The sequence below is a fragment of the Tinamus guttatus genome, unplaced genomic scaffold (genome assembly GCF_059628265.1).
Source record: "Tinamus guttatus ecotype Peru unplaced genomic scaffold, ASM5962826v1 Tinamus_guttatus_pri_ptg000716l, whole genome shotgun sequence".
Classification (NCBI taxonomy): Eukaryota; Metazoa; Chordata; class Aves; order Tinamiformes; family Tinamidae; genus Tinamus; species Tinamus guttatus.
In genome coordinates, this window is record NW_028289250.1 from 530,933 (window position 1) to 545,900 (window position 14,968).

At 37.2% G+C, this 14,968-nt stretch overlaps 1 protein-coding gene across 1 annotated transcript in view; it reads left to right on the top strand.

Annotated features, from left to right (window-relative positions):
• SYNE1 (spectrin repeat containing nuclear envelope protein 1) overlaps positions 1 to 14,968 on the top strand; it is a 230,181-nt gene that overhangs the window by 135,477 nt on the left and 79,736 nt on the right. The window contains exons 86-93 of the mRNA XM_088537041.1: positions 509 to 631; positions 2,841 to 3,023; positions 3,129 to 3,272; positions 5,991 to 6,185; positions 7,248 to 7,388; positions 10,612 to 10,779; positions 11,580 to 11,741; positions 13,801 to 13,995. Of these exons, the coding sequence (XP_088393167.1) occupies positions 509 to 631; positions 2,841 to 3,023; positions 3,129 to 3,272; positions 5,991 to 6,185; positions 7,248 to 7,388; positions 10,612 to 10,779; positions 11,580 to 11,741; positions 13,801 to 13,995 (1,311 nt within the window). The remainder of the gene's footprint in view (positions 1 to 508; positions 632 to 2,840; positions 3,024 to 3,128; positions 3,273 to 5,990; positions 6,186 to 7,247; positions 7,389 to 10,611; positions 10,780 to 11,579; positions 11,742 to 13,800; positions 13,996 to 14,968) is intronic.

Below are 14,968 nucleotides of genomic sequence, written 5' to 3' on the forward strand. Positions count from 1 at the left end.
GTCTGCTGTTAGTGGGTTAGTATGTAGAGCATTTGCATTGCAACAAAAATAGCTTCAGGTTAGACTATCAAAAAAAATCAACAAAGAATACTAAAACAATGTAATATAAAATAAGGGGGGACTCCATTGCTTGCAGTCTCTAAGAACACACTCTAAAGATAAGACAGGTATCTATGTCCAGTTTTATTACATGATGGGAAGATGGAGGACATCTTAAGGTCCTTTCTAGCCCCATGATTCTATGAAATCATTTTATTAAGTATATGCTTTGAATTTGAGTTGGAAGAGACACTTAGAATAGTAGCTCTGGCTTGGAGACCTCTTCTTTCTGACACTTTTATGACTGATAATATTAATTTTCCAATATTTTAAACATTTACCTTTCATTGTTAAAAATTGTCAGCTAGTTTTGTCATTGCAATAAATGACACAGTTATAACACCTGGACAGAAACATTTATACTGCTTTATTTTTTTGCATTTTCATTTCTGGATCAAATTTGTTACAGGATATGAAGAAATTTGAAGTTGAACTGCGAGCCCTGCAGGCTGCTCTGGAGCAAGCCCAAGCTACCATGTCCTCTCCAGAGCTTGGGCGCCTGAACTTGAAAGAGCAGCTTTCTCACAGACAGGTAAAAGGGCAAAACCTCAAAGTTAGAACTGTGAGCAGTGTGAGCATACCCAAAGAATAACACATCCCAGTGTGACTGTTGCAGGTGTTTCTTAAGGTGATTCAGCATATCTCACTCTAACCACAAGTTACTGCCAAAGGTCTGAGGGATACAATGGGATAAATGATTCCCTCAGGGGAATATTTGAAACCTGATCTTTTACGGATCTGTTATTAAGCTGTTTTAGTAATGACTGTCTCGGTTTTCTGAGATTTGTGCCTCCAGACAAACTCTAATCCATATTAATAAGCTTAGCTTGGTTTATTTTATAATAAATAATACATAATTATTATATAATTATTATATAATGATGTTACATTAATACAATTGCCTATCTTGTATTTTGTTAATAAAATAACCTATTATGAAATAACATATAAATACTAATAATATAGACCAGTTCTTAGCCAGTGCTTTTTGGCAGCAGTTTCTCAAAGCACTTGAAAAAGAAGTAGAGATTATTTTCACCATTTAACAGATAAACATACAAGAGATTGTGACTTGCTAGGTCTACCAGCAGTCAAATGGAAAGATAAGAAAAAGACTCAGGTTTCCTTAAGCTCAGTATTTTTGTTTAGTTGAATTAGCTGCATAAGCTATTGCTGCTTTCTGTGTTGAACCTGGCCTACTATACAGATTTGTTAATTTGTTATTTTTGGTGTCAGCCTCATGAAAAGAAAAAATAACCTAAGTCAGAGCTTTCCGAGTTTCTCACAGCAAGCTAATACATACCCCTAACTGCCCTAGTTTTCTAGTACGGACTAAATATCAGCATGTCCACTTTGTCCTTGGAACAGATTAATATCTGAAAAAAAAGTATAGATAAAAGGTCAACTTACATAGCTTTGCCTCTTGATTTAAATACAATGTTTGTACTGCTTGGGACTTGCAGCCAAATCTCAGTACATGGCACTGAAGAATATAAGTGAAACACAGCACCCATACGGAGAGTAGTTGAATTAGAAATTATTGTTCGTGTATCGCCTTTATCGCGACTCTGTGAGTGTCACTATCCTGTGCAGATGCAAAGGGGCTCTACCCCGACCCACCTGTTTCACCGGAGAGGAGGCCTTGGAGACCCCCGGCTCCAGGCTTGACATACAGCCAAGTGTCTGTTCCATGATAAGCATTTTTTGCCCCAGAGTATGGGGCTTCTCAGAGAACCTCAGTAGTGACGCCTCCAAAGAATAGATCATTATATCCAGCTTCTGTTTAGATGATCCACCGTATTTCATAAAGGCTCAGAAATAAAGAGCAAATGCTAATCCTCTCATCACCATACACTTCAGACACACTGAGGTACCTTTCTGAATATAGCAGAAGGGAGACAGCCAGGCTCTTCATCCTTTTTTGGCATATGTGTTGACTAGATGATTTAACTCTTTTGAACTTAAAAACTTTTTCTAGTGTTACAAGGTCCTTGCTTTCAACCTTCCTTTTTCTTTTTTTACTTTCCTTCCTCTAACTGTGAATACATTAAATTCCCCACTGAAGGTAAAAAGATCACTGGTCCCATCTATTCTCTGGTCATTCCATATTTACCTCTCACGCATAAGAGCAGACCGCTTGAGTGAATGTTGTGAAAAGGATAGAGATTATTAGCTATGGCACCCAGTGCATGATTATTCAAGGGGAAAGAGTTCTGTGCAGTTGTGTTTTGTTCCATTTGATTGCCTTTTGAATTTCAAATAACATTTTCAAACCATTTTCAAACACGGTTTACATTTCCAAAGGAAGACTGTGAACACAACAGTATTCATATGCTGTTTTGAGAGTGCTTCTGTGTCTCAGCAGGGAGTTTAGCTTGGATTTTAGTATTAAAATACATGTGTTCATAAGTGACTTCTGCATGGCTTTGTGTGCATTTTTAAGATATTTTAAAATAAATCAACAGAAATATCTTCATGCTTAGACATTTAGCAACAATGTAGATGATTTTTATGAATTTATTCCTATTATGTAGGCCTTTTGCTTAACCAGTACTGTAAGATAGTGTTTACTTAAGAATACGTGAGTAAATCCAGAGAGCCAAATAATCCATTTAACAGCCAAATAATCAAATTCATTGTTTGCTTTAGTGCTTGAACTCTTGTTTATTTATCATTTGCTACATTGAATGTTTTGTGAGTTCTGCAAAACTGATTTACTGTGGCGTTGATGTTGTTTCTAGCATCTGTTGTCCGAAATGGAGTCATTAAAGCCGAGAGTGCATGCAGTGCAGGTCTGCCAGAGTGCCTTGAGGATTCCTGAGGAAGTGGTCACCAGCCTGCCCATATGTCACAGCGCCCTCAGGCTGCAGGAGGAGGCCAGCCGCCTGCAGCACACAGCCATTCAGCAGTGCAACATCATGCAGGTGCGTGCACACTCACTGGGTGGAAGTCTGCGACCCTTCAGAAGGGAGATCGGTGATGTTTGGACTATAATTTTTTAAATTTATCTGTTTACTTATCTATTTTAGGAAGCAGTGGTTCAGTACGAGCAGTATGAGCAAGAGATGAAGCATTTACAGCAAATGATAGAGAATGCCCATCGTGAGATCCAAGACAAGCCAATAGCAACCAGTAACATCCAGGAACTCCAGGACCAGATTTCACACCATGAGGTAGGAGAACCACTATGCAACAACATGGGCTCATTGGCAGCTCATTGCCCCAGAAAGTTTCTCCTGAGCAAGTCTCAGAAACTTGCTGAGTAGTTTTTCAGGTATCTTCCAAGGCTTGCTGAGCAGATGGACAAATATTGTAGAGGAAACTCATACTATTAGTGCAGTTCAAAGAATTCTTTTCTGAACTCAGTTAAACGTGTTCCAATCTGTAGTCACTACTATTACAAACTAAAGCAGCATATAACTAAGGGAGAGCTTAAAAGAAAAAAGAGATTTTTATATGGATATAACTGGACATAATTTTTATATCTTTTACCTCAGACCAAGGACTGTCCCAAATGACAACACTGAACATTTAATCAGGTGTTCGCTGTCAATTTAATGATTCATGGATACATCCCAGAGTCCTTATTTCCTTTCCATTAATGTTCTGTTACAGAACACCAAGGGACTAAATCACAGGAAAGCTAGAATAGATTGCAAGGAAATTCTGAAGGGATCACTCCAAAGACTTCTTGCCAAATTATTGCTGGGAAGATTTTTTTTCCTGTCCTGCGCTTAGACTCATGGATCTCCAGAGCTCCTGTGAGTTAGGAGGCATATTGCCATATGCCGTGGGATCCAAAATATACAGCTGATGTGTCGTTCTGACACCAGGTGGCACCATTCCTTTATCTTTGATGCACAAACTTGCATATTACATTATATAATATAACCTAAAAGTCTACTCCCAGTATTGCGGTGCTCACTGTCTACCTAGTTGTTACAAAAGCTACGCAATACAAGTGCAGAGCAGGTATCTTAAAAACACTGCTGTCTTTTTAATATGGAATTGAAAGAATTCTCCAGACAAACATCCTGGAGCAGCTAATGCGGGGAAGTTGCTTCAGCAATAAGTGGTGAGAATGCTGCATAGAGGAAGGAGTTAAAAATGGGCCATCCTAAAGCTTCTTCCCCACTTGAATAATTCCAGTAGTTAGTAGTCCTCCCAAAGATCTGTAGGAAGTCTGCAGCTTTGTTCTACTACACATGATAGCATGAGCCATAGAGTGACCGGGTTTCCTACTTGCAAGCTTCTCACATTTAGGGATAAGGAGTTAATTTTCCTCAGACAGCATTTAGTTTTCTATTAGAAAAAAAAAAAAAACATTACACAGGATTTGGTGAAGGAAGCATGAATTGAATATAGCATTAAGCAGTGTACAATTAATCTTCCATATAGAGCCTATTTCAAAATATTGAGTGTAAAGATTCAGATATTCGTATTTTTGGCCTATATTTTATTTGATGAATAGTTGTAGAAAAGGTCATAAAATGTATAAAGGATATATAATATTGGACCCTATATTGTTATGTCTTTTAAAAGCAAGTTTGTCAAGATGCTTATTATGTGTGTTCTAAATTAAATAAAAGATGTTACCAGTTTCCTTACTGAAGCCCACATGAACTTTAAGGGGTATATATACAGACCTATGCTTAGAATAAAGTAGGAGGAAGAAGGCAGGAAAGTACACCCTGGTTTGCAGAAATCCTGTAGTACCCTGTGTGTACATAACAGCACTTAGTATCTGGAACTGTGTTTACAGAAGCCTGTTTCTTTTCACTTTCATATGAGAAGGTAGTCAACTGTTTCTATGCTTCTATATAATTTTAATGAACATACACTGACTAGAAAATGTCTATGCAATCATAGACTGTGTTATCAGCTTACATTACTTTTTTAACCTATTTTTTCCACCTGTATTTTTTTGCTTTTTTTCATTCCTTTGTTTTCAGTTGAGAGAAGAATGTTAGATACTCAGTGAAATTAACATTAGATCTCAGTAACATTCATGGAGTTAAGAAATTATGTTGAATAATGATTGATTTCCCACTTAGCCCTTGAGAATTATCATTCATTGAGAAGTAGTGGATGACTCTTGCAACAGCTATTTTTTTCTGTTTCTTTGAAAACTAGCATTTTGAAGAAAAAATAAAGCAGAAATAAAGATTCTGCTTTTGTCCATATTTGCCAACTGTTTTTGAACAAGTGACATTACTGTATCCACTTTTAACTCTGGAGATTTTTAACACTTTTAACTCTGAAGACTTTTAACACTATCCAAACACTTGCAAAAAGCAATCCAGTCTGTGTTTATTCTTTTATGTGAGTTATTATCCATATTACATTTGTCTTTATTAAACCACTGTGAACTGTTCATTGTATTCTGTGTGGTGAGAGCTGAATGATGCTTTTTTCACAGTTCTGATAATCACATGACCTCATTTTCATGGCATGCACCATCTGGGAGAGTTTTGTCTTTCTTAGATAAATGGAAAAAAGACAAAAAGAGAAGGAAAAAGAGCCAGAGACATTCCCCTTTGCTGTAATCTGGAGCTTATAGAATTTCTGTTAGGTTCAGGCTTGAATGCAAGGGTATATTTTTCTCTGCTGCGATAGTCATACGGAGGCTTTCACAGCACTTTTCCGGTTTCATTTCAACGCTCTGTGGTTTCGCTGTGCAGCGAGATGCAGCCTGACCTGTTCCTTCCACAATCAACATCCTGCTTTTCAGCTCGCGCTGCAGCGTGTGTAGGGTGTCCGAGACGCAGCGTGATGATTTTATTGGCTGCTCTTGGAGGAGAGAGCTTGCTTTTCCACGGAAGCTGAAATGCCACTAGTCCGATGGCCTTTATTTGCTACCTCTGCAGCAGGAAAAAAAAATGTTTCCTCAGGAGCTGGCACAGAAGATCAAAGGATACCAGGAGCAAATTGCTTCTTTGAATTCAAAGTGCAAGATGCTAACAATGAAAGCAAAACACGCCACGATGCTGCTGACGGTGACCGAAGTAGAAGGGCTTTCGGAAGGAATGGAGGAGCTGGATTCAGAGCTCCTCCCCACACACCCTGCTCACCCCTCGGTGGTCATGGTAAGCACTAAATTGCTCTCAGTGCTCTTTAGCTGAGCTGCTTTCTTCTGCATCCTTGCAACACTCCTGTGCAGCGAGTTGCCACAGCTTGCATTTATATTTTGCTTTTGAAATGGCTCGAGTGTGGCAAACCAAACAAGCTACAGCTTCCCCTTATTGTAGTGTTTTCCTTTATATGGCTTTTCGAGGCTCAATGGTATAGGATGAAGTTACCTAAAAAATACTTGTCGAAGTTGCCTGCAATAAGATGCGAAGATGCGAATGCAGTGCTTTTGCATGCAGATGTCAGCACACATGCTGATGTTACCTACTTCTTTTTTTTTTTTTTAACCCCTAGATATACCAGAGCAAACACTGAGAGACTACTAAGTGGCAGGAGTAAGAGAAAAACAAAATAAATATTATTTCATGATATGTTGCCATGCATAGGGTTTACAGTCTGTCTTTTAAAAACTTTTTTTATTAAAAGCTGATATAATAATTGACAGTCTACGCTGTGTGTGGGAATGAAGGCTGCAAAAGTACTGACCTAGGCCTTATATTTGATGATGTCATTGCTGTGCTTGCCTGAATGGAAATGAAGGGGAGATTTTGGGAATTACCACTGTATAACAGCACTAGGGAAGCAAAAAGTGTATGCTGCTACTAGGTGACTGAAATTGATTGAAAACATGAAACTACATGTTTTCTAACCATGCCTGGACATCAAGGCTAATACTACACCATTCTGTAGTCCTCCAGAGTATTTTTACATGCAGATTGTACCAGATGACATTTAGGCCAACTCTAACTCACTATTATTGAGCTGCCACCTATATATTTTCTTTTCAGTTCCTTAGGATACAGGAGTATCCTTAGGAGTATTAGAGTGATCATACTGAAGTATGACAAGGAAATATAATCATTAATTCATCAAGTTTTTAAGCTGTTAAATTGAAGAGCATGAAGAATGACTAAATAATATCAGGTGTTAATTTTTTCAGTTGCTTTCAATCTAAGTCCAACCTAAGTGAGGGAACTGACTGATCTTCCTGTGCTCTGGTGTTGCTTTTCCTGTGGCAGATGACTGCTGGTCGCTGTCACACACTGCTCTCCCCTGTCACTGAGGAGTCTGGGGAGGAGGGAACCAACAGTGAAATTTCTTCTCCACCTGCCTGTCGCTCCCCTTCACCTGTGGCTAATGCAGATGCTTCTGTTAACCAGGTACCTTCCTCTGGGCATTCATTCAGCTTTTTTTTTTTCTCGGTGACATGCATGGCTCCATTCCAAATAGGGTTTATTTCATCCTTTGAAATAATATTTACCTACAGCCCCAAGGAACTGAGGCTTAAGCTCCAGCCTAACTGAATCCTCAGGTTCTAATTCAGAGTCAATACAAATATGTCCAAAATGTGTAAATTTGGCACTAAGAAAGCTCTTCACTATTTTTAAAAATCAGTTTAAAATGACCATTACAAAAGTCTTCTGTGTCACTAGTCTGTTCTATTTATAGACTAATTTCCATTTTTATAGTAATGCTCAATGGCGTCATGCATCCTGAGAAAAAAGGCAATTTTGGAGATTCCATAACAAAACACTTCATTTTGTCCATGTGCGTGTGTCTTATGGTATCATCATCACTGTAGCATTAAAGCCACAGTATGATGGTTTCCACTTAATACCACTACATGTATTAACTTTCATGTATTGTGCAGGAAGAGTGTTCATTCCTTACTTTCAAGAATGATGCTTTATTTTAAGAGGTAATGGGGTAGATCAGGGAAGTCACTTATGTTCCAATTTAAGTCTGAAACTGAGAACTGAAACAATTAAGCTGTGAGCAATGAACCCACACTGTGAGCATCATGCACATAAAGGGACACCTACAATGTGCTGAAGTTTAGGAATCAACCTTATGAGCAGCCACCACTTTGCTGAGTTCTTCATGTTGCGGGATTTGGCTGGTGCGGTTTTTTATTCTTGCATTTATAGCTGTTTCCAAAATTGAGCACTGCAGACTTAAAAAGTACGGTGGTGGTGTTTTACATGACTGAGTAGGATTAGAGAAGTTCTGGCAAGCTTCCAACCAATTCTTCCAAAGATGAATGGGGTGCTATAGAAGTTGCTAAATATAAACTAATTCTTTTCCATGAACCAACATAATTCCGTGACTGGAAAAATAGAATATTATATAATGAATCAAAAAGATGTTTCTGATGACCTGTCATTTCAGGTCATCAGAGATTTCCCAGTAAAGTGTACAGTAGAAAAGCAGTTACGTATTTCAGCACAAAAATCTTATGACATTGTTAATAATTAAAGAATTGATTAAAAAGAATTTTAAAAAATCAAGAATAATTTGCTTCCTAATAAACAAATTTGATGTAGGGTCAGTTCATTAAATTCCTCTGAGAATGAAAAATCAGGTTAATGACTTAAGTAACTTGCATACTTTCAGGAAAATCCAATGAAGAGGCTGTTGCACCATAAGCAATTTTAGCTCTGATTTACTATGCAGAAATTCAACAAAAAGATATGTCTTTCAATTAGAGATATTTGAAAGAAAGAAGTTTGCTAGTGTTACAGTAATTTAAAACACTGACAGATAAAAGTTTCTTCAGTGTGGTTAGTGTTGAAATGAGCTTCACTTACTAAACAATAAGCAGAAGAACATTCCATAATCAAGTGGTTTACTTACAAAATGCTTAAACATTTAAACCCTTCTTTTCAGATTCAGAAATGAATTTTTCCTGTAATCTAGTTTTCCAAGTTTCAGCTACAGTATTGTAAGCTGAAAATGAGCAAAACCTCTTTTGCAGGTGGTCTAAACTCACGTGTGTTAAAGAAGGAAGCTGCATTTGTATTCTATTACAATAAAATGTTTTCTTTAAAATTAATAGGACTAACTCATTTTACAAAAAACAGTGGCAACAGTGGCACTGTTTGGGCCACAGTGAACTGTTGTCTTCTTTAGATCTCGCTGATTTGTTATCAATTTATGGTTTTCTGTACATTTTTCAAATAAACACAATAATTTTCACTTCCAAAAATTCTCATGAACTAAGAAAAACTAACACCAATAAGCATTGAACAAAATATATTACAATGGCTATGAATTCTCCCAAAGGATAGCAAACTGAGAACACAATGTGGGTCTGTGTTTTCTTTAATTATTTTTAGGACTTATCTGTTAAATAATACTTTTGAGAAATGGAGAGGTCACAAAAAGATCTTCAGTGGTAACACATGAAATTCCTGCCCCACTCTCCCTCACATACAGGGCAGTATCTCATGTATTTGCAGTGCAGCTCCATGTAAGTTGCTAAGGAAAAGGCACTTTGTTCTTTCTCAGTCACATGGGTGAATTTTCCTTCCTGTTATATGGGGGTGGGAAAAAAATAAATTCGAGAATTTTTCGATCACTGGAGGATGATTCTCCTGATCACAAATATACTTGCCAGTAGATTCAGGACAATTTTTTTGATTCAGAAATTACAATTTAGACCAAGGCTATCAGTGTCCGGAAGGAGGTCTATTCTATGGAATTGATTGGCATCAAAATGGTGTGCTAAAGCTCTCACCAGGAGCACTTTCAAATCCAAAAGCATTGAGAGAGCATAGACAACCACTGCTTCATCACATGATTTAGACTCTCATTTATTACTGTGGCAGTTGAGTGATAAACTAGTTTGCCTTATTTATCGCTCTTCAAATAAATGCATGCCTGTTAACTGTCATACCTAGTGTCAATTTTTAATAGTTTCTATCTCAAATGCAGACACTGAGCATATGATTAAGGAATCATATATTTTCTGTACATCTTTAATTATGTCACTGTCCCAAGGCACCAAGTAAACAAATTTGGTAAGAAAGAGTTTGCACACTAACTTATTCAAGGGCCATTTTGATTATATGCCTATTTTCCTAGCTGCTTTTGGTTTCCATGCCCAGGCTCTTGTAAAACTATCAAAAACCCTCTTTACTGGCTTATTATAAGCCAGTAAATTTAATTCTCTTTCTTGCCTCATTAACTAGCTCTTCACAATCATCTTTTTTGGTCCTTCTTTTGCCTTCTGACTTATAGAGGCATTAGAGCTATGTTATTTTCCATAACAACATACAACCCATATGTGTTGGGTTTAACCCATTCAGAGATGGGACTTCTCAGTTCGAGCTCTTCCAACCAATCTTTCCATATCTGGCCACAGTTGTCTCCTGAGCCTCCCTGCTAAAACTCAAACCATACTGAGTCTAAACTACTTTTAAATATTTGTTAACAGTGATGCTTGGAGGTGTCTTTTTTTTTTTTTTTGGTAAAGCAAGAAAAAGTATAAGTAGTCAAAGCCTTGTATATATATGGATATATGCAATAGAGCACTGTGTAGGGGAATATTCTTATGTGGTGTCTTTCATTTTGAAAGTGCAATAATGTGCTTCATGCTTGTAGGACATTGCTTATTACCAAGCCTTATCTGCTGAACAGTTGCAGACAGAAGCTGCTAAAATTCAGCCCAGCGCTTCAGCCACCCAGGAGTTCTACGAGCCAGGCTTAGAGTCAGCTGCTAGTGCCAAACTGGATGATTTGCAGCGTTCCTGGGAAACACTGAAGAATGTGGTAAGTCCTCATTGGAAGAGATCAAAATGATTGATTAGCTAGTAAGGAATAAAATGTAAAATAAAATGTAAAAAACATGCTCAACTAGTATTTTTTGCACTTCTTGGTTTTCTGGGAGCAACAGTATTTGTCAGTTACAACATGATATGACTGATGTGACAGGGGCTTCCTTTTTTTTTTTTGAAAGTCTGAATAGCATGGGCTCCCATTAATAAAAAGTGAGAATCATTTATTCTGATAGTTGCCCTCAAAAATATTAACTGTTGTCAGACATATTCCACAGCCTAACACACAAATCAGTTTGTTTCGCCAGCTGGATGAGTTGACCAAAACAGTGAAGGATCCACTTTCTGGGAAATACTTAACACGTTTTTGTGTATTACTGCAGCATAATTATTCAGTGATGTATGACCAAAGTTTAGATTTCATGACATTAATTGTAATTCTTTGCAGAGACACAGTATGAGTTACTGCATAGTTACTGTATCAGAAACTATGCCTCTAGCAAATTATACGCATGCGTGTATGTGTGTGAGTATATACAAAAAGGTGTGCGAATGTACTTTTTTTTTCTCTGCTTACTAAAGTGGCTTTTTTTTTCAGTCTTGGAGTCTAGATTCTGACTGATGGTCTTTAAACAAAGAAATATTGTTAGTGCGACTGTTTTAATTTGTCCTTTTTAAAAATGAAGTTACAGGTTGTTGATTGTAGTTCCAAAAGCCTAGAGTTGTATGAAGGAGAGAAGAAAGAGCAAATGCTATATCAGAAAAAAAGAATTTATAGCTTCCATTTCTCTTCAGATCAGTGAAAAGCAGCGCACTCTCTATGAAGCTCTTGAACGTCAACAGAAATACCAAGACACACTCCAGTCTATATCCACAAAAATGGAAAGCATTGAGATCAAACTAAATGAGAGTCTGGAGCCAGGCAAGAGCCCAGAGAGCCAGATGGCTGAACATCAGGTAAAAACTTACATCTGCGAGAGGGAGAGCTTGCAGTACTTTGCTGCTCCTTTTTTGTTACGTAAAGGCAGTCTTCACCACTGGATACCTCAAAGTTATGCGGAAGCCATCTGAACTTTTTCCTTTAACAGTATGTCTTTCCTTGTGGACTTCCTACTCTTTTAGAGTTGATCTAATAGGGATTCTTTTAAAAGAGGAACATTTTAAGGAGTTAAACTAATAAGGTAATTTGTCCGATCACGATTTTTCAGCAAAATCTTTTGTCAAAGTTTCTGCTCAGTGACACCTACACTAATAGCTGGATGACATGTCAGATCAGCCTTCATCTGACTATTTTTCATGTGTCCGAATTTACTATAACTACTTCTGAGGCATTTTAAAAGCTAAATTCAGTCTTCGCTGCCTTAAGCAAAACAAACAAATCATAATACACAACAAAACGTCCTGCAAAGAGAATTCTTTCAAAATCATGCTCTGAATATTTTTTCACTATACTTTCCCAAAGGGAGTGTAGTATCTATTCATGATAACATGGTAAAAAGCAGATTTCCCTCTTCAGATTTTTAATATCAATATTCATGACAAATAAAGAAAGGAGAATATTGGATTGAAATATACTGTATCAACCTAGAATATAGGAAGATGATTCTTCCATTTCTGATTCAATTTTCAAGGCTTCTTTCCTGGATATTCACAGCTTCAAGCTAAAAAAGGATCTGCATTCACTAAAGTAAAAATAGATTATTTCACTAGCAGATATTAATCCTCAGAAGAACCCACCCAGAGAGGTAACACTATATTTCTGTAATCCATATGGGCAAGATGTGTATAGGAAGACACAACCACCATAGGTCTCCATCATTATTATATCTATCTGAGATAAAACAGTGAGCCATTATTTTATTTCAAAATTGTTTTGATATCATCACTTCATTAAATAGGAAAAAGTGTGGAATAGGCTTTTTACGTTGATTTAATTTGGTTTCCTTTTCATTTTGCTTGAACAGAAACTGTAGGCTCAGATGTTTTCTTCGTATGTTTTGCAGTTTTCAGCAAAATATATTTAGGAAAAGTTAAGTTAGATGCTGGTTTTGCTATTGATCTACACATTCTTGTAACAACAACAAAAAACAAAAACGAAAAACATAGAAGACTCCCAGATGTAGTGCATTGTAATGGAAACTGCTTCAAGCATGATCAGACAAAAAACATTATTTAAACAGAGTTCTGTCCTTCATCTTGCTCCAGACATTGAAATCTAGACTCAGGATAATACTCAGATCCAGAATACAGCTGCAAGCTTGTCTAAAAAGCTCTTACCAAGTATGCTGCTGGACGTATGTCCAGGGTGTAATCATCAAAGCTTGAAACTATCTGGTAGGGCCAGTTCTCATTTCAGTAGGAACTTTGTGTATTGAGAAGGCTAACAGTTGACTTTTGTAACAATGTGTGAAGTTGTATATAGTGTACGTGTACTGCCTGCAACAGTCATGAAAGGATTTGTTCTAAGAGACCGGTTATGTAACAGCTTTTCCTAGGTGTCTTGGCAACTGTTTTGAAAATTCTGGATTAAGAATTTTCACAGAAACTTGTCTTTCAGTTAGTCTCCACATGTCTGTGTATACTGCCAGATATTCTCCATCCTGTTAGTAGCTTTCTGTCTGTTTCTAAGACATTAGACATCTAAGACGTTTTATACTCACATCTCCTCCAAATATACTGGAGAATGTCTTCCAGAAAAGACAGAGAGGCTCACTGGAGGAGCAAGCTGGTATGTATAATATTTTAACAGATTTATTTTGTTGATATTTTTGAAATTCCAGATGAATAATGAAATCCATACTTCAATTAGCAGATGTATGACCTGGACATCCAAGTATCCAAAGGCAGAATTCAGGCCTTCTGAATCCTAGGACTATCAATGATGATATAAATATGGTGCACTGTGTGTTTTATTTATGTTCCCCTGGAGCATTGTTATCTTCACTTTTGTATTACGAGTATAGCTTCTTTTAGACCTTGTCACAACTTTTTTTTTTCTACTCTCATTCTGAAATAGGCTTTGATGGATGAAATGATAATGCTACAAGAAGAAATTGGTGAACTTCAAGAAACATTAGCTCATGAGCTAATTTCAGACTCACTGGATGCTGAAGTCGCTGATCAGCTGGCTTTGCAGTCCACACTCACAGTCTTAGCAGAGCGGATGGCGACAATTCGAATGAAAGCACATGGAAAACGACAGCTATTAGAGGTACAGAAAAAAACACAGAAGTGGATTTTTGAACCGGATTTGAGATTGAGAGCCACTTTCAGCAAGTCCTTAGCCAGTCAGTCTTGATTGCTTCTAATAAAAATAAGTAAAGTTCTGCTAATTTCTCATAACCCCTTTTAACAATATAGTTTTCTTGAGTATTAGCCAGTCGTACTTCTAATTGCCAGGTGGTAAGTAACCAGAAGGAACTTAGAAATGCACTGCTCAGCGGTCATATTTAAACTCTTTTAATCTTTTAAATACTCAGATTGTCATTTCCTCAATATATTCTTTATTCCCTTATATTCCTCATCTTCAATAGGAGAAATCATAGAATGCAAATATTAAGGTAATGTTATACAGGACCCTTTAACCTTCTTGATGGCAGTAGTAAGTCATAAGTTTAAAATAAAGTTTGAGTCAAATACTGCTTTTAAATATGGTTAAGATTCTGGAGATTACTTTGATATAATAATAAAAGTATCACCCCCCAGTATTCTGGCATTATATCAAGAAACCCAAGTGTGACATATAGACAATATTCAGTACTTTAACCTATACTTAGTATGGCTCTTGTTTCTGATCTTGGAGACAGAATCTTCCAGAAGACTTCTGGATGATGTAAATGTAGGAATTCTGACAGAAATGCATAGATTTCTGACAGAAATTCTTACCTTACAGTAGGTAATGAAAATGTCCTCCTGCTAAGGGCCCAGTTTAACAATATTGTTTTATTTCTGTAGGCCTAAATCATAGAATCATAGAATCATTAAGGTTGGAAGGCACCTTTAGAGATCATCTAGTTTGGAATGGATCTTTAGAGATCATCTAGTCCAACCCCCCGGCATACGCAGGGTCACCTAGAGCACGTGGCACAGGGTCACATCCAAGCGAGTTTTGAGGATCTCCAGAGAAGGAGACTCCACAACCTCTCTTGGGAATGTGTTCCAGTGCTCTGTCACCCTCGCTGTTA